Consider the following 23,928-nt stretch of genomic DNA (forward strand, 5'->3'; position numbering starts at 1 on the left):
GTCCACAACTTCATCTTGAAACAAGTTTTTCCAGTTTCTGCAGATGCTACAAAAAGCTATCATTTCTGCTCCATACAGAACTCATCTTTGTCCTGTCACAGATGAGGCAACAGAGGACTGGTCTTATTTAACCCATTATATTCCTAATTTTGCATGTAGCTTTAAAACAGGTATGCGTTTCTGCCAACAGAATACATATAACTACTGCTTTGTCGCTGAAGCTGTTATAAATGAGAGGTAGGAATCCAGTATTCCAAGATCTTGAATTACATGATAACACAAGAGTACTTCTGCAAGTCTTTCACCATCATCATTCTGAAATGACTGCCTCTTTTTAACACTGAAACTGCTCTTCTTCATTAAAGCAAGACATCTTCTATCACAAAAGTTCAAAAAGAATACTAAGATACCATTACTACTTTAACATTCATTTCCTGTCCCACATTACCCTTTTTTTTTTCAGCTTTCCCAAGGCACTTCAAACCTGGCGTGCAGAATCTTTCTGCATCTAGTTCTGACAAACCATGCAAACACTGCCATTTCTGTACCAAACAGGAACAATCTATCACCTTTTACCACCCAAAATGAGGGAAGATGCAGAACATGGATGAGAAAAAGCTTTTCTTGTAAAAAATTCTTACCAAGAGCAGCAACAGCTGCTTCAAAACCAAGCTCTTCATCTCCAGGCATTTCATTATTCCAATTGCGACTTGGGGGTCTACAGCCTGTAGGAGAAACCACTGAAAGAAGACAAGAGAATAAATGCTCAGCTTTCAGAACTAGGATCTCACGGTAACAGCTGTTTCTGAGAGCTTTCTGAATTTGCAGAGCTTCCCATGTTCCTATTCCTAATCTCTGTATCAGTTTCACGAAAATACATTGTTTTTCTTCCCTTTTTCTCCCTCTAAACTCAGAAGGCTCCTAACCAGGCAGGAACATCACCAAGTATGTCATCTAATCTCAGGGTGTTCATTTTTTCTCTTAAGTCTTGCACTTATATTATCTTCCTCTGAATATAGCCATCACAATAGCAGGAAAGTCAATCACTCTAACCATTTTTAAAAAAGCACACGAGCAGTGCTGGAATCTGATAAGTTTCCAGTTGTTTCAAAATGTAAAAAGGAGAGAGAATTTATATCTCCAGAGCAACACGGAAGCAAGAACAAGAAAAGCGTGGGAAGAATCAAGATTAAGTTGTTATTATCCAGTGGACATTTTCTGTTTGAAAACTCCCTCAAGACCTGAAATCTCAGAAGATTCCCTTTGCACATTGAAGCCAATGCAGACAGTACCTGGAGTGCATAGGACATCAAATATAAAGCTAGCCAACATGAGAGGCAGGACAGGACGATAATCACATAACGTTCCTTCTCGCAGTTCTTCAGCTCTTCCTCGAATAGTATTCATCTCATTAGTGACCAAGGGAATCTTTTTCAAGAGGGCTGCAATCTCAGACTCTTGATACGCCAGCTTCACCTGGTAGTATCCACAAGGGAACAGAAGAAGCTGTCATCAGCACCATTTCTCCCTATATGTATGCTGAAGTATGGCAATAGTTTTTATTGGTTCATTATGCTACAGCAGTTTTTAGCACCCAAGCCATCTTTACCATTCATTCCACAGTGAACACGCATCACAGAATCATCATAGATTGGCTTAGATTGGAGGGAACCTTCAAATCTTCAAACCTAGTTCCAGTCCCTCCACCACAGCAGGCTTGCCAACCACCAGATCAGATTTTGAAGTTTAATACAGGTCTTGACTCACATTTATACACAGCCTCCTTTTTCACTCAGATTATTGCTATCAAAGGAACATCAGGAGAAGTGTTTGACTAGATAAGCCACTATAAAAGTGATGACTTGTAGGGGAAAAAAAAAAAGGATGCTAAGCTATGAAATACACACAATTAGATACAAGAGGGATTCACTAGAGAATAGCAGCATGGGGTGGCAGCAAGCACAGTTTTCCAAGATGAAGACCTACTTCATTTTAATACTCTATGCAATTTCTGCATTAGTTCCAGTTTGAACATTTGAAAATGATTGTTTTCTCTGAAACAGCGTAGGTAGCTAGTGACTGCCAACCTCACACTTAATCTTGTAATAAGACTGTAAGAAGAACAGATAATCAGTGTAACAAGTGTACTTGGTGGATTACTAGCAATAATACACATCTCCAGGGACTGCTCAACACTGCATTTAAAGCAGTGCGACTACAAATCACACAGACAAGGTCTTAACAGAGCACTTTTTTCTAAACAGGAATCCTAGTAGTAATTAGGCAGTGTCCAAAGCTATATATCTGCACTGCACATGTGCTCATGTGCCAACAAATGAAATACCAGCAAGAGCAACGATTTTCAAACATGAAACAACTGCAGCAGTACAGCCTAAGAAATACATTTCACACCATTTCATCAATGCAAGTATAGACAATTCAGTTTACAAATGGTTGTTTTTTTTTTCCCCCTGAATTGGCCAAACAAACTGGAAACATACTTAAGATACAAAGAAGTAAACTGCTCCATTTAAAATAAAATACTCCTAAAACTTGCTGTTCACATTTAAACACCTTCAAGACTCTAGCTTCGTGTGAAATCATAAGCCTTTTGGCACTGGTATCTGGTCGTCCTTTCAGTGAAGATAACCCCTAAATGAAATGGTATTTCTAATCAAGTTTCTGGTGAATCAACGCACATTCTGTCTCAGTATAAACAATTCTTAGAGAATATATAAAAGCATGATCTAGCTTTGAGAATTTAAATGGGAACCACAAGCATAAGCATTCAAGCAGCACAATGTCAACCATGGATACTGCCTTTAAAATGTTTTATACCTCCAGTGCCTTGGTAGAGGCAGGTGGTCTCTGCAGCTCCAGAGCAAACATTCCTATTCGGAAGGCCAGGTTGTGGTACTCAAGTCGCTCACTCAACACAGTCAGCAGGAAAGCAGCTTTGGACAAGGTGTTGGTTGCCATCCATGTTTGCTTGCTGGTTGATACCTTGTTCTTTTTGCCCTGCTTGACAAAGAATTTGTAACAGGATGCTTTCCTAAATATCCTACCTGATGCTATGCCTGCCCTTCTACTCTTTGCAATAATTAAGAAACAGAACTACAAAACATACTTGAAAATGATTTCCTTTGCTGAGCAATAACAAATCCCTGTGGTTATTAACCATCACCACTCTTCCCCCATCTCATCTCAGCACAACATGATGAAGAGTTGGCCTGTTGATGACATGCGTGTCCACTGTTGGACTGATGCTGAGCAGACAGATGCTGCATGCCTGATTCCTTCCAGGAGAATCCTTCCATACAGTAAACATTGCTTAGTGTCACTACAAACCATTTTCCAGAAGTTTGTTTTTTTCTTTCCTATCCAATCCTGCATTCTAAAACAACAAAGCTCCTAACGCTTCCAGTGCACATTATGAAACAGGAGATGAGGAAAAAGCTGAGAAAGAAACACATGAAACATGCAGGTCACCTGCACAAATCTACACAAAAAAATGACGACTTTGTTGCTGTATAATCTCATAGCACATAGTAGCAGGTATTTCTTAAACAAAACATTGTTTGAAATCAATGTGAAACAGGATGCTTAATTTTGTTTAACAGATGCTCAACCAGTTTCAAAACAGATTCCTAAAAAAGCTGCAGCTCTTAACAAACCAGGCTGAGGAACTTGTAACACAACTAGAGTTCCTTAAAAATGCAAACTCATGCTGAACTGCCTCTTACATTCTTTCCCCTTTATACTGCCCACAAGTGCACAGTGATCAGGTACATTAATGACACCCAGAGAAGTTCAACTCAGTGACAACATCAACAAAGAGCCCTGAATCACAATATATAAGAAATGCCTAGGAACGCTGTTGTGCCCATTCCACATCTTTCTTAAGCTTTACACTCCATCCCCAAAACTAGGTAAGTATTCTCTACCTTAGTTGGTGGCTGCTCCACTTTGAGATCAGGAGGGTTGGCTAATAGGTCCCTGGCAAGTTCTACAGTTAAGCGGCATGCTTCATTACTGTATCCATGTGCATACAGGGCTTCTGCACAGGCAAACAAGATCTGTAAGAAAGAACAGGTAATCATATTCAAACGACACACCTGCAGTCCAGAGATAGCCTGCTCAAACCACTTCTCTCAAGGTCTTGGTAAAACATGATTCGCAATTAATGTCAGCAGCAGGCACACTCAGTGAACTCTTTGCCTCAGCCTTCACCAATCCTTTAAGTGCACCTCCAAAATGTTTATATTGCATGAATAGTTCCCTTCCTCCCTCCGAGTGCTATAAGTGATCAGAGAATAACTCAAAGGAAACTGACTGACTGTAACTATTTCCATGTTATCTCCTTTGCCACTGCTTGTTTATATAGGTACAAGTCCTGAAGAAGTGCTTCCTGGTGTTCACATGGAATCTCTTGTGTGCCCATTGCTTTTGCCCTGGTGCTGGGTACCACTGAAAAGAGCCTGGCTCTGTCTTCTTTGCATCAGGTATTTCAGGACACTGATAAGATCCCCTCAGCCTCTTCTTCTCCAGGCTGAACAGTCCCAGCTCTATCAGCATCTCCTCATAGGAATGATGATGCAGTCCCTTAATCATCTTGGTAGCCCTCCACTAGATTCTTCCCAGCATGTCCAGGTCTCGTGTATGGGGGGACCCAGAACTGGATACAGTACTCTAAATGTGGCTTCACCAATGCTGAGCAGAGGGAAGGATCACCTCTCTTGACCTGCTGACAATGCCTAATGACATCAAGAATACTGTTGGCTTTCTTAGCAACAAGGGCACACCACTAACCCATGTTCAACTTAATTCACTAGGACTCTTAGGCCATTTTCTGCAAAGTTGCTTTCCAACTATGTAGCCCCCGACACATACTGGTGCCTGGAGTTATTGCTTCCCAGGTGCAGGACTTTGCACTTTTTGTGCAAAGAGATTCTTGTCAGCTCACATCTCCAGTCTGACAAGGTCCCTCTGGATGGAAGCATAACACTCTTGTGTACCCATCACTACCCCAATTTCATGTCATCTGTGAATTTGCTAAGGGTGCACTCTATCACATCATCTAGATCATTAAGATGTTAAATGGCACAGGACCTGGTACTGACTCTGCAGTATTCTGCTCATTATTTTGCCTTCTCTAAATGGCTAGGAAAAAAAAAAAAAACAACAAAAAAACCACATACAATTTTGCCCACATTTGCAATGTGGGACCAGCTAAAATTAGGACATGCTTGAAGAGAGCACAATAGAAGGGAATTAAGTTTGTGGGAAAGCAAGCATGATGCTACCACATTAAGACTGCAGATACTGTATGATATAATGGGTGATGATGGCTTAGTAATCACTTGATATATCACATGCTAGGTTAACTGACACCTGGGAAAGAACATGAGGTTCATAATACATGAAGAAAACTGAAAAACAGTGTTTTAAACTAGATTCTGCTCACCTCCATCCGGTTCTCCTGCTCCAGAGGCTTTATTCCAGCAAATATATCCTGCTCCTCTTCATTTCCCCCTTCGGCTTTGTCATCATCTTCCTTGGCTACCTCTTGTGGATTCAGATAGTATACCTGGTAATCATCTTCCTCTTCCCCATCATCCCCTCCACCTGCTGCACCATTCTCTCCTACTTCTTCTGGTTTCAGACTCACACCACCACTATTTTCATCTGCAGAAGTCAGGTCGTCATCACCACTACCCATCTCTCCCACAGGATCCTTGGTTGATTTCTTGGCTGTGGAACTGCTCCTGACGCTGGGCTCAGGTCCCTCAGAGAAGTACACCCCACCATCCTCCTCAAAGGCATCCCTGTAGCTCCTGCTCAGTGGGCTTTCTGTAAAACTGAACGTATTGCTGGCTTCTGCACCCAGAGCCAAGCTGCTGTCATCCAGGCTCATCTCTGCTAAGTCTGGCTCCAGGGAGCTGTCTTCACTGCTCATGCGGCGTTTCCCACTATGCTTACTGGTCAAACCTTTGCTCACTGGCAACTTAGCTTTGCCCACTGCAGTCTTATACACAGCTTTATCGCCTTCTGCTGAAAGTCGTCTCAGAACTCTCTGGGGTGTTTCAGAGACAACTTTCCGCTTTCCACTAAGTTCCTTAGGACGAACCGCTGGCTCCTGGGGTGAGGGACGCAGCCTGTCCCCAGGCTGCAGACATGGTCCCCCAGGCTCCTGTCCATGGGCTCTACCAGCCTCACAAGCTGTTTCTGCACACTGCAACCGGCAGCTCCTCTGTTGGATGGCCTTTACCCAACAGAATGAGTTTTTCTTGTCAGTGCTGCTGTAGGTGATCCCAGGGATAGGATAAGCTTCCTCCCAGTTGAAGTAACAGGCTTCCACTGCTGGTTTGAAACCCTGGAATAGCTTCTCCAGTGATTTCTTGTGCTGACCTCTCTTAACGTTATCTATGACCTTTAGCTGCCACTGCCTGAGCTGGGAACAAAGGTCCCTGCGCCTAAGAAAAGAATAAAAACAATAGGTTAGAGAGCAGACATAAGATGCATCAACAATGAATTTCCTCATAAACAACTCTTCCTGTTCAGAAAGCTCTTTTGTTGAATTAAGTATAGACAACGGTAGTAAGAAAACAGACTAGAAAAAGGAAACAGGACTAAAAGCAACCAAATCCTAGATGGGCCCACAACACAGAAACAAGATGTGAACAGTACCATCAGGAAAGCATGATACAAACTGGGAGGTTTAAATTGAAACAGTGTCTGCTTTGCCTCAATAAGGAGTTGGCAATATGAGCCTCAGCAGTCTGACCAGAAAGTGCCATGGGGAAATGCTCTTGTAATTATGCATTAAAACTGCTCTGTGTGCCCTCACCTCCAGCACCACATGCAGGTCTGAGTGCCACAACATGAGGACAGAAAGTTATCAGAGAGCGTCCAGAGGATGTCTATGAAGATGGTGAGGGGTCTGGTGAGGGGTGGGCAAGGTGTGTGAGGAGCAGCTGGGGTGCCTGGGTTTGCTCAGCCCAGAGCAGAGGAGCTGGGGGGAGCACTCACGGTGGCTGCAGCTCCTCACAGGGAGCGGAGAGGCAGCGCTGAGCTCTGCTCTGTATGACAGTGACAGGGCCTGAGGGAACAGCAGCTGGGGATCAGGGAATGGTTCTGCATGGAAAGTGGGCATGGAACGGGCTGCCCAGGGCAGTGGGCATGGCCCTGAGTGCCAGAGTTCAGGGAGCACTTGGACAGAGCTCTCAGACATAGGGTTTGGACTTTGGGTAGTGCTGTGTGAACACCCAGAGCTGGATTTGATCCTCATAGGTCCTTTCATACTATGATAAAACAGTTTGTATGAGCTGTGAAATGGCACTGCTAACAACTCCAGTCAAGTACAACCTGCCCAGGGAAGCCCTAAGCCACACAGGACCTCCCAATCTACCTCTCAGGCATCAATCTTTCTACCCTGATACACCTATCTAAAATTTAATTTAGGCTGTAGCAGGTTATCCTCAGGAGACATAACTATTTGCAAATCCAGTGTTTGCTTGCAGAACAAGCAAGACAAAAATATAATTGACACTTAAATAAGCTGGTAGGCTTAAATCCACCTAAATTGCACAGCAGTGTATGGGAACTGTCAAGTCATGGCCTGAACCAGTGATCGAGCACCCGGTGAAGGCGCACAGCCAGCCCTGGGAACACAAATGCAAGCAATTCACCTGCACAACCGGAGGGGGATAGAGGTCCACCCCTCCCTAGCCTCGTTTAAGGGATGGCAGCCAAAAGAGAAACATCTCTACTTGGAAATAGCCTACTTTGAGAGTTTTCCAGTAAGCCCTTATTCTCAGAAAGGGGCACCTGAAGGGGGCCTACAGGAAAGCTGGGGAGGGATGTTTTAGAAGGGAATGTAGCACAACAGGAAATGGGGAAATGGTTATAAACTGGAAGAGGGTAGATATAGACTAGATATCAGGAAGAAATTCTTTACTGTGGGAATGGTGAGACACTGGAACAGGTTGCCCAGTGAGGTTGTGGATGCCCCCTCCCTAGAAGCATTCAAGGTCAGGCTGGATGGGGCATTGAGCAACCTAGTCTAGAGGGAGGTGTCCCAGCCTACAGAAGGGGGTTGGAACCAGATGATCTTAAAGGTTCCTTCCAACACAAACCATTCTATGATGAATCTTTGTTACTGAATTGCGACCAGCACTTTTATTGGGTGATCTGAAAACTGGTCAGTGGCAGCTATACCCTCTGCCCTATACCATACAAGCAGGTAGTCCCGTGTCCCGTATTAACACAGGAAGGACAAAATGTTCCTGCATTCTGCAGCTCCAAATCTCACATCAATGGCCTAAATGGGCAGGCTAGTTAGTCTGAATGGGTAGTTCTGTTTAGGTGATTTAATTCAACACGTTTCTAGAAAAGTCTGTGTGCCAAGTGTCTCAATAAACAGCTATCCTGTTCCTGCCACAGATCTTAGAGATCTGAGGAACAAGCCCAACACTATAACCGTCTCAAATTACCTATCAAAAGAAACAGAAAACAATGTCATCAAATGGGTGCAAAGACTAGAAGGAAAAAAAAGTCAGCTCAACAGCATAGACTGCTGCCATTTGTCTGAAGAAATTAACTACGAGGGAGCAGACTGGTGGAGCTCAAGGAAAGGATTTTCAGAAGTAAGGAGGAGAGGGAATTCCTCAGAAAAGGTAACATGAGGATGAGCACCTGCAATGAATTAAAGATGCAGTAGCAAGTCTCTTACAATTCACTGGAAAGGACAGCAACAATGGAAAAAAAGAGGGATCTTTCTGGTGACTATTCAAATGCCAAGAGAACAGGAAATTAAGCAGAAGTATTTCAATTATGCATGAATTCAAGTAGATCTGAGCAATTTTGAACTGCACCAGATAACTTGAATGTGAATACAGGTAGCGCTTCTAAACACTTTATTAAAGGCTAAAACCTTTTATGTTGTTTTTTTTTCCCCTATGCAAGTCGATTGATGTTTATTTTAAGCCTCATTCCCAGTTTCCTACAGTTTTTGACTTGTCTTCATTTCCTATACTCAGATATTTCATACTGCAGACTGTACAAGACAGATACTGCACCCATTTTAGCATCCCTGGTGTACCTTTCCAAAGATAAGGCATTTTACTCATGTTACACAACAATTCACAAAAGCAAATGCTGTTCACATGTAACTGAATTTAAAATACCATCCTCTTTTCATTTGCACTGAAAAACATTTTCTGACCACACAGATCACATTAGACTAACTCAGTATATTTTACACTTTACACTTTGTAGACTATGTATTCTAAAAAATAAAAATAAAAAATTATTAACTCTGATCACCATATCTCAACTTGAGCAATCAATAACTCGAACTACTAATCAAGCTGTACTGCCTAAAGATGGCAGTGATTTACCAAGGCATGATGTGATTTAGAAACCTGCCTAAGCTTCACAATTCTTCCTCAGACAATTGAAAACACTGATTAAAAAAACAAGATACACTGGTGACAGTGTTTGTCAGCACACTGTAGAGAATAAGTTGCCTAAGAGCACAGAAAGTAAAGAAATGGTTCCTCTTGAAATAGAAAATCATGAATTACTGGGCTAAACAGAACTGCTGAGTTGTTAAATTTAAAAAGCATTAAAATCGATTGTTAGTCTGTATTACCATTCAAAGACATGTTCTCCACTGAGACACTGAAACGCAGACATACATTCCTGTGTAAAGCTACACGCCCAGAAAACAACATATTATTCACATTATGCACCACTCCTAGAAGCAAGCAGCCATAGCAGTTAAACACAATTTGCTCTTGAACTGTACATAGCACACAGTGCAGAAGGATGTGTAATGGTTGAACAGGTAACGATACAAACAACATATCTACAGGAAAAAGCTCTGTGCACACATCACAAAACTAAATGAGAGATTGGAGTCCACTGCTTAAGGAGCCCTACTTCCCATACACTAGCTGATTCTGTTGCTCACCTCTGTGGACTAATAGTTGGGTCAAGGACAGCCAGTCTCCAAAGAACCACCATCTCATCACACATACTTGCACAGGCATGAGCAGCTACTTCTGACTGGCCATTGCTGCGTCCCGTGTGCCCGCTAGCACTGCTGTGTGATGCAGACGTCCGCACACTGTACCACCAGCCGGTTATCTGCAGAAGAAAATGTTCAGTGGAGCAGTGTTGTGGCTAACATCCTCGCTTTCACCTAACTTCACACCCACAAGAAAAAAAAGAAGCTGTAGCTAGTACCATGTTTTCATATGACTCAAAATAACTATGAGCATTAAAGCAGTACGGCTTCATAAGAACCTCTCAATTTTTATATATTTACTTTCGTTTAGATTGCACATATCTGCAGAACAAAGCACTCACAAGAGGTTCTCTTGCTAGAGGCATTCACATCCGGAGGAAAATAAGTGAACAAATGTAGTATTTTCTTTCCCCGCTAGAAGCTGAGGTAGGTGATACATAATAAGGAAACCTGCACTGCATTTTATGTTACAAAGTATCCTGAACTGTAAAGGGACACCTTTATATATTTATATATATATATATATATTTTAAAAAATGGAAAAAAAAAATCATGACTCAAACACATCAAAACCAAAGAACATGAGATTTGACTACACATTTCTCTATGTTGTGTCAAAATGACAGTTCGTATGTGAAATACATAGTTTAGAAAAAAGGCATTACAATAAATCATCTTGACTAGCCAGAAATCAAATCAAGTGTGCTGAACAAAGTACTGCAGACTCCGAGTATTCCTACGTAAAAAAGTTGAGGTATTTTGGGGATAAAGCATTGCTGAGAGAACACTGAATTACCACATGAGCAAAGTATAACAAATTTAGAGGGAAGAAGCAAACGCCCATAATGTATACAGACTGTTTAAGAAAAAAAGAAAAAGAAAATTATTCAGAAATAGATTTATAGATACATAAGAATTAGTCACCCACTCAGCCTGGTTCCCCAGAATTTCTCCCTCCACAGCAAAGATGCTCAGGTACCTGCTCATAGTTCAGACACTGGTCAGTCAGAATCTCCAGCAAAGGAGCAGCATTGCTATCCCGTCTCTTAAACATCTCCCGCACAATAGAAAGTAGGTTCCAGATTCCCTCAGGCTCTCTCCCTCGCAGGGGACGCAGAAGACAGGCCCACTCAGCAGCAGCCGGCGGCTCCGTGGAAGAGAGATACATGGAATTTACATCACTGAGGATAAAACAAAAGTGCAGGGATGAAAAGAAAAATGAAGGCAAGCACAGCCACACAAAATCCTGAGTATATCCTACATCCAGAAACACATTTGCACCTTAAATGGCACAGCCACGCATAACTTAAAAGAGGAGATGTATAATAAGACTGAGAACACCACACAAGTAAGATATTGTGCAGATACAGTGTGCTCCACCACAGCAACACTGGACAAGCTACACAAAAATACTATTTCCTTGAAACTAAGCATCCTTTATACCACAGCATCATGGAAGGGTATACATCAAACACTGAACAAATTTACAGATTACATGAACATTTCCTTTTCTCTTCAAGAAAAGATAACTTACCTGAAAACAACAGGAGAGGGTCCACAGAATTTATGAAGGGTTTTCTTTATGTTGTCACTCAGGGTAGATTCATCTAGGTACCAGGTGCTTTGATCTGATGCAGAGGGTCCAGCAGTGGGATCTTGACACAAGAACACATACACAGATTTTGAAGAGATTTTCCTCTGTGTGCCCAACCACAGGGATTATAGGGAGTATGAAGCAGTATTACTCAGTTTATTTCACCCACTGCAGAACTCACTATTCAGATCTCAAAATTTTATAATTATCTGAATAGATGGTAACACTTAATGGGAGACATGCTGAAACAGCAGCACTACAGCCAGGTAGACTGGGAGAAACATACAGACTGCGCCAACAGAAATCCATGAACTTCTGAGAAAATATATAAACTTTTGTACTTGGGATAGAAACCCCATGCACCAGTACAGACTGAAAGTCAAATGGCTGACTAGTTGAAATGGTTTAGTGATTACAGTAGGCACCAAGCTGAACTCAAGCCAGATAGGATTATAACAGAGGGATACAGAGGCACAGAACACTGACCTACGAGGAGAGACTGAGAAAGCTGGGCTTGTTTTGACTAAGAGGGTAAGGGGTGATCATTAACAGCCTACAGCTACTTGGAGTCACAAACACCTATCGGCAGTGAAAGATAATAAAAATAATAAAAAATTGAGTATTCAATATTGGATATTAGGAAAATTCTGGATCAGAAGGATAATGCAGCATTAAAACAGGAATACACTATAACTTCTCTGATGACCAAGACAGGTTAAGCTAGCCCAAGCCACAGCTAACTCAGTAGAGCTTTACCAGTAATCAACCTGCTACTTGAAAGGATTCATTTCAACCAACACTTCTAGGAACTAATGGAGTTCAACAGAAAAATCTTCTGTTAGAAAAGTGCATTGTCTGATACTTCCTTTCTCTGACTTCACTCCAAGGAGTCCATTTCAGCAACAACTTCCTGCAGTTGCACTTCATGCTTGCTTGCACCTTATCCCTTTTCCTAGACCTTCACTTCCAATCCCAGACACTTGGTAACCTATCAGTTCAGAAACTCAAGGCAATAGGAACGTATCTATTTTCTGTCTTTAACACAGATTACCAAAATAACATATAAAAAGGTTACCTGGGGCTCCACACACTGTGTTGATTGCAGTTGACTGAGAAGATAACAGCTCATCCAGCAAACGCTGAGCAGTTGGAAGAATCTACAAACATGAAGCAAAATTTCAGTATAAACTGTTGTTCTTACCCTAATACAAACAGACAGAGATCTGTCTAGATTTTCCTAACTAAAGGACCCACAATATTTGAAGTATCAAATATAGACATGTTTTCAGAAAGGACGGTAGAGGGTGCTAAGAGTTATACAACAGCAAAGTAGTTGTTACACTTCCCTCTTCTTTCTCAAAGCAAACATAACATCCAAAGCTTACTTCCTATGTTCACACCCTAAGAAGCACACAAAAGAATCATAGGTTATCAGTTGCTTTCTCATTTCTTGAGGAGGAGACAGAGCGATGCTGCAGCAAATGCTGTGAGGTATGGAAGTGAACACAGTCAAGGTCACCATTTTCCTGCACTTTTGAATGTTCCACATTTCTTGTTCCTATATCATTTTTCTCAAAACCAAAATGATGGGAACATGGATGCAAACTACATAACTTTTCAGGAAGACCTTAGCTCATTTACCATGCTTTTCACAGAGAGACCATATATATTTTAAGTTAAAGTCAGCAGTAAACTAATGCAATGTCAGTACTAAATGAATGCAGCCATAGCTTCTAGTCAGTTCAGTGCATAAGCAGAGAAGGTTCACATCTGATCGTGAGAGTCCTGAGTAGACATACCCTTAAGGTGGCCTTTTTGAAAGAAAGAAATGCATAGCAAGAAGCTGTTCCTCCCTTACTTTCAATCTAAGTCAGGGCTGAGAACTTAGACCCATTTGGTCCTTGGCATACGCACTTAGGAGCAGTTTAGAAAGTTTAGGATTTAAATGACTTGCAGCAGAAAATCTGATATTTCTTCATCTTTCTCCATACAACAGCTGCAAACATTTCATATTTCTACAAAATAAAATCATGTGAATGCCCTAAACTAATATTATAGCATATAGTCAAGATTCAGTCCAGTATACTGAAGTATCTCCACTCAGAAATCTCAGAGACCAGCAATGAGACTGCTGGAAGATTTTAGGGCACGCCTTCCCTTTTTCAAGGGAATTACACAACAAAGATTAAGATGCATCTGCCAAGAAAACCTAAACTCTTCTGTTGGGCAGCAGTGCATCAGACTATCTGGCAAGATAGTAATAATTAAATTGTCCAGATGCCTGGATGCACAGCTGGTACACATGAAAGGAAAAATAAACCCTGCAAAAAGAAGCACACAATACACAAAAGCATTATAACAAACAACTCACATGCTACACAGGAAACTAGCAGTACCACTATCAATTTTTTAAAGCTCTCCTTTATTAAACATCAGACTAGTAACATAAAGCTTTGAGCCCTTAAGGAGGGAAGAGAAGTGGTCTTTCATTTAACACAGCAAGAAGCAGAAAATATTGATGCTCAACTCTCAGCATCAAAAAAGATGGTTTAGTTTAGTTGTTGGGTTTTTTTAAAATTCATCATTTTTATTTTATATGATTTCTTTGTTTCCTAAGAAGATTAGTATTTCTGCAGGGAATTTAGAGGGTGTTTTATCATCAGAATATCTTAGTGTCCCAAGCACACTATCATAATGTCAGTACATGCTGGCAGTAATGTAAGTCTCAAACATTATGCACACAATATTGAAATGAGACAAACTTGTGCAGGGCAGCGTCTCTCAACCTCCTTTGGGTGAACAAACAAAAAGGTTGCCAAGCCCTTATACTTTTAATTTTAACACAAACATTTCACAGTCACTTAGGTACATTTGCGCAATATGTGTAAGCATTTTAGACAGATTACAGAAATGACCTGACCTTGAACTACTCTGTTATTTAAAGAATAATAGAGCAGATTTTGCCTTTAACTAACAATACGTGATGTCTATTACTTTCCATAACCCAAACGATTCTTGCAGATCGCCAAGAGATTGCACTGGGGGAAGTTAAAAGGTCACCACTCGGGTGCATTAGAAAGTAGATACATGGAGCATATAAAACACATCCCCCCTAGATAGTTTTATCCATTTAATCAACCAAAAAGCACAAAAAGAGACATAACTTGATTTATTCTCACCAAGCTTTTTCACCACCCTGTAGTTATTTTACTGTGTTTGAACTTTACTTTCTCAAGCTAATACCCTTCTCTTTCTTCTTTTAAGACACTTCTAATCTTTCACTCAGCAGTAGACAACCGTCAAATAATAGAACAAGAAGCTTGAAAAGAGCAAGAACTAAAAGCCTTCCCTACAACTTACAATCACATAGAAAAACCAGTCATCTTGTAACAAAACATTGCGTAAATTCATTCAAGATAACAGCAAGTGAATTTAACAAAAAGTCAGTCCATCCCTATTGATTGTCCCCATTTACCTGTTGTGGAAGTTCACTGATTAGGTACTGAGCAAATTTTTGCAATTGGTCTCTTTGTAGTCGAGACAAGGACTCAGAAACAGGTGCTCGTAAGCATACCGCAGATGCCTGGATAAAGAAGAGAATACATAAATTGCCATGAACAGATCAGGCATAATGAAGTGCCCACTGAGCGGACAAAGTGTCGTGAACAGTGGCTACGCTAATGCATATCATGCTCGGTCTTTTTCTGTCATTACATAGAGCACTGCAGATAAGATGCAAATGAGCTGTCTACATTTTATCAAAACAGTTTTTAAAAGCTGCCTGTCAAAGAAAGTGCCTTAGCAGCTGTGCTGAAGATCTGTTGTTTCTAGCAATTGCACAAATACTGGCAGGGATTTTGCAAACAAACCTCTAAAATGGGACATAATTCTTCAGGCGACTGGCAAAGCAACCAGCTCTGTGGGGGGCCATTGCACACTCACAACTGCCTCGTTTATCTGATTACAGACTTTTTTTTCCACCTAAAACCAGCCCCTTCCCGTATCCTCAAGCAGCAAATCATAAAATAAGTATCAGTTTCTTAACTTTGTTCACTACATGGAGTAAGGAGTACCTGAATGGTACCCAACTAAAATTTAACCTGGAAGCAGAAAAATGCACTTTAATAAGGATGTTTCTGATATGAATTTATCTACCCAGAACAACATCCCTTGGCTTATAACTTGTTACTCAGCAGCTAATATACACAAACATGAGAAGGCTCTTGCTGTTACCTCTCAGGTGGAAGAAAGGACTGAGGGGAAGTGGTCATTTTTATCTTATACAGGGTTCAAAATTTGAGTGTAAATACTGTTACTGAAAATTTTCAGTTTCAATACCCACTTTTTTTAAAATGAAGCCATCTGGAAGCAGAACTCTTTTTTTTGACAACTTTCCTGCTCTAATACAGAAAGTGAATTGATATTCCAATGATTACACCTAAGGATGAATTTAAGCCTATTACTAAGATAGCTCACTGTGAAATGTTATCAAGTTTCATCAAGTTATTAGCACTCATTTAAGAAACTGGAGTTGATCACAACCACATTAGCTATAAAATATTCTGTAACACCAGAAAACCTTCAGTTTATTTTATTCATCCACACTTCATCCTCCCTTACAATAAATTTGTCATTGCTTCATAAATAGTAATGAATAGGAAATAAACCACTATATGCAAGTCTGAACCCCCAACTTGTAGATTGCATGTTGATTGTACCTGTTTTCACCTGAAATCTTTGGAAGAAGAAACACCTACTTTTTCCTCTATACAAGGCCATACAGCATGGTAGCAATCAAGTAAAATTACAAACATACTAAATATTGAAATCTACAGGTCAAAATGACACTTATCTGTCTCAGTACGAGTTAAAATTAATGGATGACCAAAAAGGCCAGCAGTGATCAAAATTACTTTCCTTCTGCATTTTCAGTGATCCTACAACCTAAAGAAAGAGCATTCAAATCCAACATTTACTGAGAATTTTAATAAAAGGCCAACTAAGGATCTTCCAATCCTTGCAGAACTGAGAAAGAACGAGTAACTAGCATTTAAAAGAGAAACAGGAAGGGCCCAAAAGTGACTGTATCTACTCTGAGCAATTTGCACATTATCAAAGGACATTCTGCAGTTTAGAGACTCAATCAATTCACACTGTAGACTGCAACTGTGGGTGCACATTTGCACCATATTTACCCAAAAGGAGCGCCAAGAACAGTTTCCCTAAAGGGTGCTCATGTTGCATAAAAATGTAACGACAAGAAACTCAGAGAAGAGGATGCTGGAGGAGGGCAGAAGTGTCTGTCCTTAAAGGCCTACATTGTGTATCCGGAAGAGACAGAGCGCCACGACGTGAGCACACCACTTGGCCCCAGCTCCACAGGTACAGCTGCATGATGTGATCCTGCATCGGTCAAACATCACTGCCACATTGTATGCACCTTTGGGAGACATCATCTGTGGGGGTACCACAGTGGCACTCAGATGGAAACCTGTAAAAATTCAAAAGTACAAAGTTACTATTGTGATGCCTGGGAGACAGATTCAGATAGCATGAAAAATTAAGTATGTGCCATTTAAACAGCAAAATAATATGTCTAGCAACAACATCTACACTGGGATGGACATCAGTTCAGAGTCTCTAGCACTTTCTTTGCTATCAGTTATGGTAGAGTATTACCAGAGAGACATAAGACATTGTAAAAGGTTAAACAAAACCAAACAGATTTTAATATATTCATATATGTTTTACAAAGAAAAGCAGGACTGGATAAAGTCACCACTGAAAAGTGTGACTTTTAGATCACAAAGTTTGGCTATATATACTTCAGGCATGACCTCCATATTAATTAGCTCCAGCAACAGTGCAGAAGATGGTGACTTCTTGAGAATTACTTCTAACTCTGTCTATTGTCACAGTTTTGTAGGACACTAAAGGCAGCACTTGTGCCTCAGCACTTACTATTAACTTCAGAAGCTATCAATTTCTCTTAATTGAGTATCACACTGGACAATGTAGTGCTACCACTGCTTGATGTAGATAGCTCTTGGTAGTGTTCGTGGGCCAGACATCCTCCAAAGCATCGTTACTGGCTGCTTGGCAAGTCTGCTCTGTGTGTAAGAAGTAAATCTGTTGTTTGTGAGAAGCTCACACTCTCTGTGTAGAAAGTCTAAATGTTTTCACAGAAGCACTAAACTTGGTCTGCACACAGCATCTGAAAAAAATGGTGGCATGGGGAGTGAGGCTCCTGACAGAGCAATTCTTCTGGCCTTCAGCCCATTCTTGAGGCCTCATGGGAATGGAGCTTGTCAAGAATAGAATATGTACATCTTAGTTTTTTGTTAGGCTGCATACAGTGGCAAAATTAATACTGCTGGTACATGTAAATGATTTTTTTTGTAACGTGCTGCTTTGTGTGGAGCAGATAGGATGTTATCAGGTAGTGGGGAGCAGGGGGTGGATGGAAGGGAAAGAACACTTCTGGTGATCCCCATGAGTCACTTATGTGTGCAGTAGGCATGGCTCTTGTCCTCATGTTCAAGCAGGTAGGATAGAGCTATGGTCAGCCAGTGAGAAAACAGTTGCAGCTAGACTGTAAACAAGTGCTCTTTGGTGACCATTTTATTTATCAGTAGTGTTGGGCTAGGAAGTACTGAATGGTCTCCCTCACTGTCACCTTTTCTGTCTCTGCAGGTTCAGACTTTGATTAGCTGTGCAGTGAGAACTGAATTGTGGTATTTGTCCTGATTATTTGTGGTAGTCATTAATATATTCCAGGTATTTTCCCTAGTGTGGTTTCCTGTGCCGTTCCACTTGCATTTTATCAGCGCAGCAAGGTTGACAGGGCAAAAGAATCAGTCAGGTCTGCTTGAATTATCAGCATCAAGGGACAGGCATTCATCCACTACAAACTGTATTGAAGCTGTGATATGTCATGCTGAAGACCTTAAGGTGGTTTTTTGTTTTGTTTTGGTTTTTTTTTTCCTCTCTCTCTTTGTAGCAATTCTTCCCTCTTTGCATTTAATCAGCTAGCTGTCTTCATATACAGATGAAATATGCATGGTAGGAGCTTGAGAAGAGTGAGTAGCTGTGACCTGTTCTTCTCTAGCATCTTTAGAATACTTGTTTTTCTCGGTGCTATAGAATTGCTGCACTTACAGTTTGTGAAGTGCTTAATTTACTTTTGTGAAAATTAGGGCATTTTGGCATTAGTCTGAGGTGCTTCCAGTGTACTAGAAGGACTGGCTGAACTGTTTGGGTTGTGTTATCCAAGTGTGGAATATAAATTAGAACTGTAGCTAGTAATAAGCTGCACAGTGATTTTGTGGTGAATGCCTTCTTTTGTTTTGATTCCGTTTCAATTGCTGAAATGGCTAAAGAACTTGGGGGGGGGAGTGTTATGTGTACTAATCAAAATAATCACCTCCTTCAGGAAGAGGATTTGAATTCTGTTGAACAGGAGAAGTAGAAAGGTTAAGTAAGGTAAGACTAAGTTTGCACTGGCATGGGGATTGTATTTTGAGGAGGAAATACTACACATTGTTATAGATGGAATTTAGTAGGACATATGCATATTGAATGCCATCTTTATAATAACCTCACAATAGTGTAATAAAAGCTTATTAGTTTGGACTTGTTTTTGCTGATGAGGGAGAAATTTTTAGTCATCTATCACAAGCCATATTTTTTCACTTAAGGTAGATTGTTGGACTGAATTTTGGTTATGGCATTGATAACCTTTTATGCTTTCTATGCTGCTTTAAAAATGAATTTGAGACTAACAAAAAGGGTCTGAGGGTGACACTCATTGCTGCAGAAGATGATTTACTGGTGATTGGAACCTTAAAGACAAACAGAAGATTCATATTTCTGATGACCTTTTCCTGTTTGTAATATGTGTGCCTTTGGGCAACCCTCAGCTGTAGTCTAAGACTCATTGCATGTACAACTGGGATGCATGCCATCTCATAAGATTACATAAAGCTGAGTCTTGTGAAGTGTTTTGTTGTTCTGCTTGAAATTAGATTTATAATTTGTGTAATTGTTCACGGAATAGTCTGCTTTTAAGTGTTGTTTTTGAATTTTTCCCTTTTCTTGGTCTATTTTAGTTTAAGCAAGTGGTTTTTTGTTTTGTTTTCTGAGTATGTGTTTTATGGAAATAGGATTTTTGTAACAGTGTAAATAGGTATGTGATAATACCTGTGGTTTTATCAAACAGAAAAGCAGGAATTAATCAACTGCTGCATGGACTGGGTCCCACAAAGTAGAGATGCCTTGTTTTTTGGTCCACAACCCATCCTTCTCACTACTCTGCCCCTAAACCTCAATCTTTCAGGAAAACCATCCAAGAGAAATACATGCTTCCCATTGGATATAACCCAGTTTTCAGAATTTTAGGATAATTATGTTGGCTGTGTCAATGTCTCTTGCTCCTATTTTAAAAGATGAAAATCATTTATTGAGAAATCATTAGTTTGTTTCTTTTTCTGGGGTTCTATTAGACCTCACAATTTCAGGTGGAAACACAAATTTGAAATACCCCAAACCACTCAGTAAGCAATTGGTATTAAACAGATTAAACAGTTTAAGCCACCTATGAATTAACACCACCCTCCTAAGAACGCTATTTGTAATAGTTTCCAGGATTTCTTATCTGATATTTGACAATTCTGATGCCTCTATTGCAATGGTAGCAAACAAGTTCTATTATTCTGCATGGAATTTAAGAGCTTTTCCTCCAGGTTTCTTAGGATTAACATAAATTGAAAAACTATAGCTGAACCTTTCAATAGTAACTAATGCAAGGCAATTCTGGATTTTTATTTTTTTTCTTTTTAAATCATGTTAGAGGGAACTCTAAAAAGCAGAGACTTGGTGACTCTACTTGAGATGTAAGAATCAAGAGTGAATCTGATGCTGTCTTCCTCATTAACAAGAATGAAATAGAAATTAAATCCCTGAAATTAGCGACTACAATACACCTATTTGTGAACATCAGTAACTTCCTCTGTGCAAGAAGGCAGGTAGATGACTGCTACAATAAGGATGTGTGGGAGAATGCCTACAAAAGCCCATTCTTTGTGTATATACAGTACAACACTGTAAAGAAGCAGCTTTGTGGAATGCAATGAAGAAGTGCTATTGTCCAGAAATTATGGATATGGATTTGCACGTGGACAAGATGACCACGATTACTTATCTACATTGAAGAGGAAAAATATAGGCCTTATACAGACAGCCCCTGCAAAGGAAATGGGACAGAAGAGCACAAAAACACTGTTCAAACTTTGTCCCATTGATCACCATATCACAGTACACTGCTCGCTCTTCCTCAAAACTAAATCTGCTCTCAAAAAGCTGCTTCATTTCTTGCATTTATTTGCACCTTTGTTAGTATATGAAACTTGAAACTGCAGCCAAACACTCTAAAATCATTTACAGCAAACATCTGAACTTACATCCACCCACTACCCTTCTTCTGTGCTGCTATTCTTAGGGAAAAAAAAAAAAAAAAAAAAAAAAGTCCTTCCACTAGATGTTTCTCTGCTCAGGAGGAAACAACATTACTGTTTAAACAAATTTCCTTCCTTCCCTTCCAAACACATAATCCTTTGTCAAGAAGCCCAGTTGCTATATGTGTACAGCAGAAGTTTCTCCCTGGTGCTATTGTACACCACCTCCTCTTCCTTTCCTCCTCCCCCAAGCACTGGTTTACAACTAACATCCCCAGACTTTGTTAATTTACATTTTTCCACACCTCCTTGTCTTTTTAATTTATTACTGAAACAAGTTATGACCACAATCTAAGCACAGTGTATTAAATTTTATGTTCTTTTCCACTGTTGAAGTCACAGGAATTACTGAATTTCAGAAAGTTTCCTTTTGACTCATTTTTTTTCCACTCAAACATTTCCCTGCCTGAAGTTCAGCCTTAGAGGTCTCTTACAGCATCACAATCCTGAATCAGCAGATTACATATGCACTCAAAATTCAGTTCTAGCTTGATTTTGTTGACGATCATAAATTACTGTCTAGTCTCTCTAACAACTGTTTACACCTTATCTATAAGGAAGTACTTCCATTTCAAATAATTCCTGCTATCGTTATTTACAGTAGATAACAGTCTAGATAAAACCCTTTCACACCCTTTCCCTCATACTCAGAAAATAGTTCATAAATCTCTTGCAATTTGCATGACTGTCTCCTCCCTCAACTTTCACAGCATGAATTCATTTTATATTCTTTATTAAACGTATTCATTTTTCATTTTGTGAAAAATCCAGAGTCCAGTTTTTTGTTTAAGATAAGGTCAGTTTTCACAACTGTAAAATGTTAAAACAGCAAGGTAAGTGAGGAGAAGAGAGGATAAATTCACTGTCTAGCAACATTCTGCCTTAATACTACCAGAGTACCTGTATTATAAATATAACTACTTTGCTAAAAGAATAACATTTAAGCCTGTAAACTTAATCTTTGCCATAGAAACACTTTAGGCAAGGCATTAATTGGATCAGGCTGATTGCCAATTTCTCTTCATTAATGAGGAGTTCAAGCATTATGGAGACAAAAGTACTCCATAAAGTTTTTCCCAAAATGTTAAGACAGAGTAAGGGTCTAATTTGCAGAACTTATCTGGCTTTTCACTTAATTTCACAGCTGAGCTGACAAAGGCTGAAATAAATACATCATTTAGCTTAAGACATTACACAAAACACATCTAGCATGGAGTTCAGTCTAGGATACAGAAAAACTAGTTTTGAGATGCTGAATGAAATCTGGAGACATGAAACTGCAGAGTTCTTACCTATCTGGAGAGGGTCTTTGACTGCCCTCACTCGGAACAGCTGCTCTCCTCTCTGGAACTCGTCTGCGCTGCCATTAGCCAAACATGAGTACAATCTGCAAGTGGCAAACGTAACAAATCAAGATCGGTAGTTTCTGAGAAACTTCACATTACTTTCCTCTGAAATACAAAATCATTTACAGCCAACAATCACATTCCAACCTCAGCATCACAGTAAAACCTCCTTTTACTTCTAGATGAGTTGCCCACATGGTCATGTGAGATTTCTTTTACACCTGTGCTCATCAGACTAATGAGCATGTGCAACCAACAGCTGATGTGCTCTGCTCCATCACAGGTGATCTTAATAACTGTACCAGCACTTCAGGCACTCACTCCCAAACTGATACTAAAATGTTAGATGAAAGCATTTAGGAATTGTCAGGACAATTCTATCTAAAAGGCTATAAATACTAATACTATCCTACAAAATTCCAGATGCATGGTTGCATAGATAGGCAACCTACAAAAACCAAAAGGTTCAGGCAAAATACATCCGTAAAAGATCTAATAGCACTGAGGTTCTGATTATGCACTCAATCAATCAATGGGGAAACATAAGAAATACAGTTACAGTACCAGTCTGTATCCACTCTGATACTGATGTACTCAGCAAATTCCAATTCTTTTACTTATACCAATCAAAAACTTGGAAAGTATTTTGAGATAACCCTCCCTTATATCTTCTGAGCTCAGTTAAGTTCTGAGTGAAGCAACAGATTCAAACTGGACAGAATACTACATAAGCATTACCTAATATCTTCCTCATTTTCAGGGAAACTCCAGAAGGCGATCCGAAGCTGTAGCTGCTCAGGAACTGGAGGATAAACTTTTTCCACGACCTCAAATGGAATGTGAAATGCAACCTGTTTTGCAGACAGTTCCACCAATGGGATCACCAGCCCATCTGGCAAGACAAGAAACAAACTGCAATTAGCCACTCAGGGAACTAAACTGAGGAGAAGCAAAAGGCACCAGAGCAGAGAGCACTTTCCCACCTAACTCACCAAATTCAGAGACCCATTTTATAGTATGGTGAAAGGCAGCACAGAAATTTTCTAAAAAAACTGACTACTTGCCAACCTTACGTTTGTTTTCAGCCCCACAGATTCGTTAGACAGAATTCCCTTCTCAGCAGTCTCTTACTGTCACAGGATTACTTCTCCACCACCAGTGATTTTTATTCCACATAAAAGACGGAGCCTATGTTTTGCCATGCTATTGTCCCATCCACAAATGTGAGAGCACAGACTGTAAAATGAACAGTGATGTTAAGTGAATTATCCCTATTTTTACTGTGAGTAGATACACAAGATTTTAGTGGAAAGTCATCTTATTTCCCCTTCTGACAGCCAACACAGCTAACTAAAGAAAACTACTATTGTTAGTTAGTGCAAAATCAACTTAAATGTCACTGTTATTTCCTACATTAGCAATAGATACCACAGAAGGTGCAAACCA

The 23,928-nt window shown here is 40.1% G+C and overlaps 1 protein-coding gene across 2 annotated transcripts in view; it reads right to left on the reverse strand.

The window, feature by feature from the left end:
- The window catches only part of ZSWIM8 (zinc finger SWIM-type containing 8), a 59,093-nt gene that overhangs the window by 11,816 nt on the left and 23,349 nt on the right, over positions 1-23,928 (reverse strand). For both annotated transcript variants that reach the window (XM_072340648.1, XM_072340647.1), the window contains exons 2-14: positions 23,221-23,374; positions 22,429-22,523; positions 16,943-17,115; positions 15,100-15,207; positions 12,700-12,781; positions 11,565-11,685; positions 11,010-11,211; positions 9,974-10,149; positions 5,465-6,473; positions 3,945-4,076; positions 2,839-3,018; positions 1,293-1,476; positions 642-740 (exon numbers count right to left, since the gene is read on the reverse strand). In XM_072340648.1, coding sequence (XP_072196749.1) covers positions 642-740; positions 1,293-1,476; positions 2,839-3,018; positions 3,945-4,076; positions 5,465-6,473; positions 9,974-10,149; positions 11,010-11,211; positions 11,565-11,685; positions 12,700-12,781; positions 15,100-15,207; positions 16,943-17,115; positions 22,429-22,523; positions 23,221-23,374 — 2,715 coding nt within the window. The remainder of the gene's footprint in view (positions 1-641; positions 741-1,292; positions 1,477-2,838; positions 3,019-3,944; positions 4,077-5,464; positions 6,474-9,973; positions 10,150-11,009; positions 11,212-11,564; positions 11,686-12,699; positions 12,782-15,099; positions 15,208-16,942; positions 17,116-22,428; positions 22,524-23,220; positions 23,375-23,928) is intronic.

Source organism: Excalfactoria chinensis, chromosome 6 (assembly GCF_039878825.1).
Source record: "Excalfactoria chinensis isolate bCotChi1 chromosome 6, bCotChi1.hap2, whole genome shotgun sequence".
NCBI classification, from domain to species: domain Eukaryota; kingdom Metazoa; phylum Chordata; class Aves; order Galliformes; family Phasianidae; genus Excalfactoria; species Excalfactoria chinensis.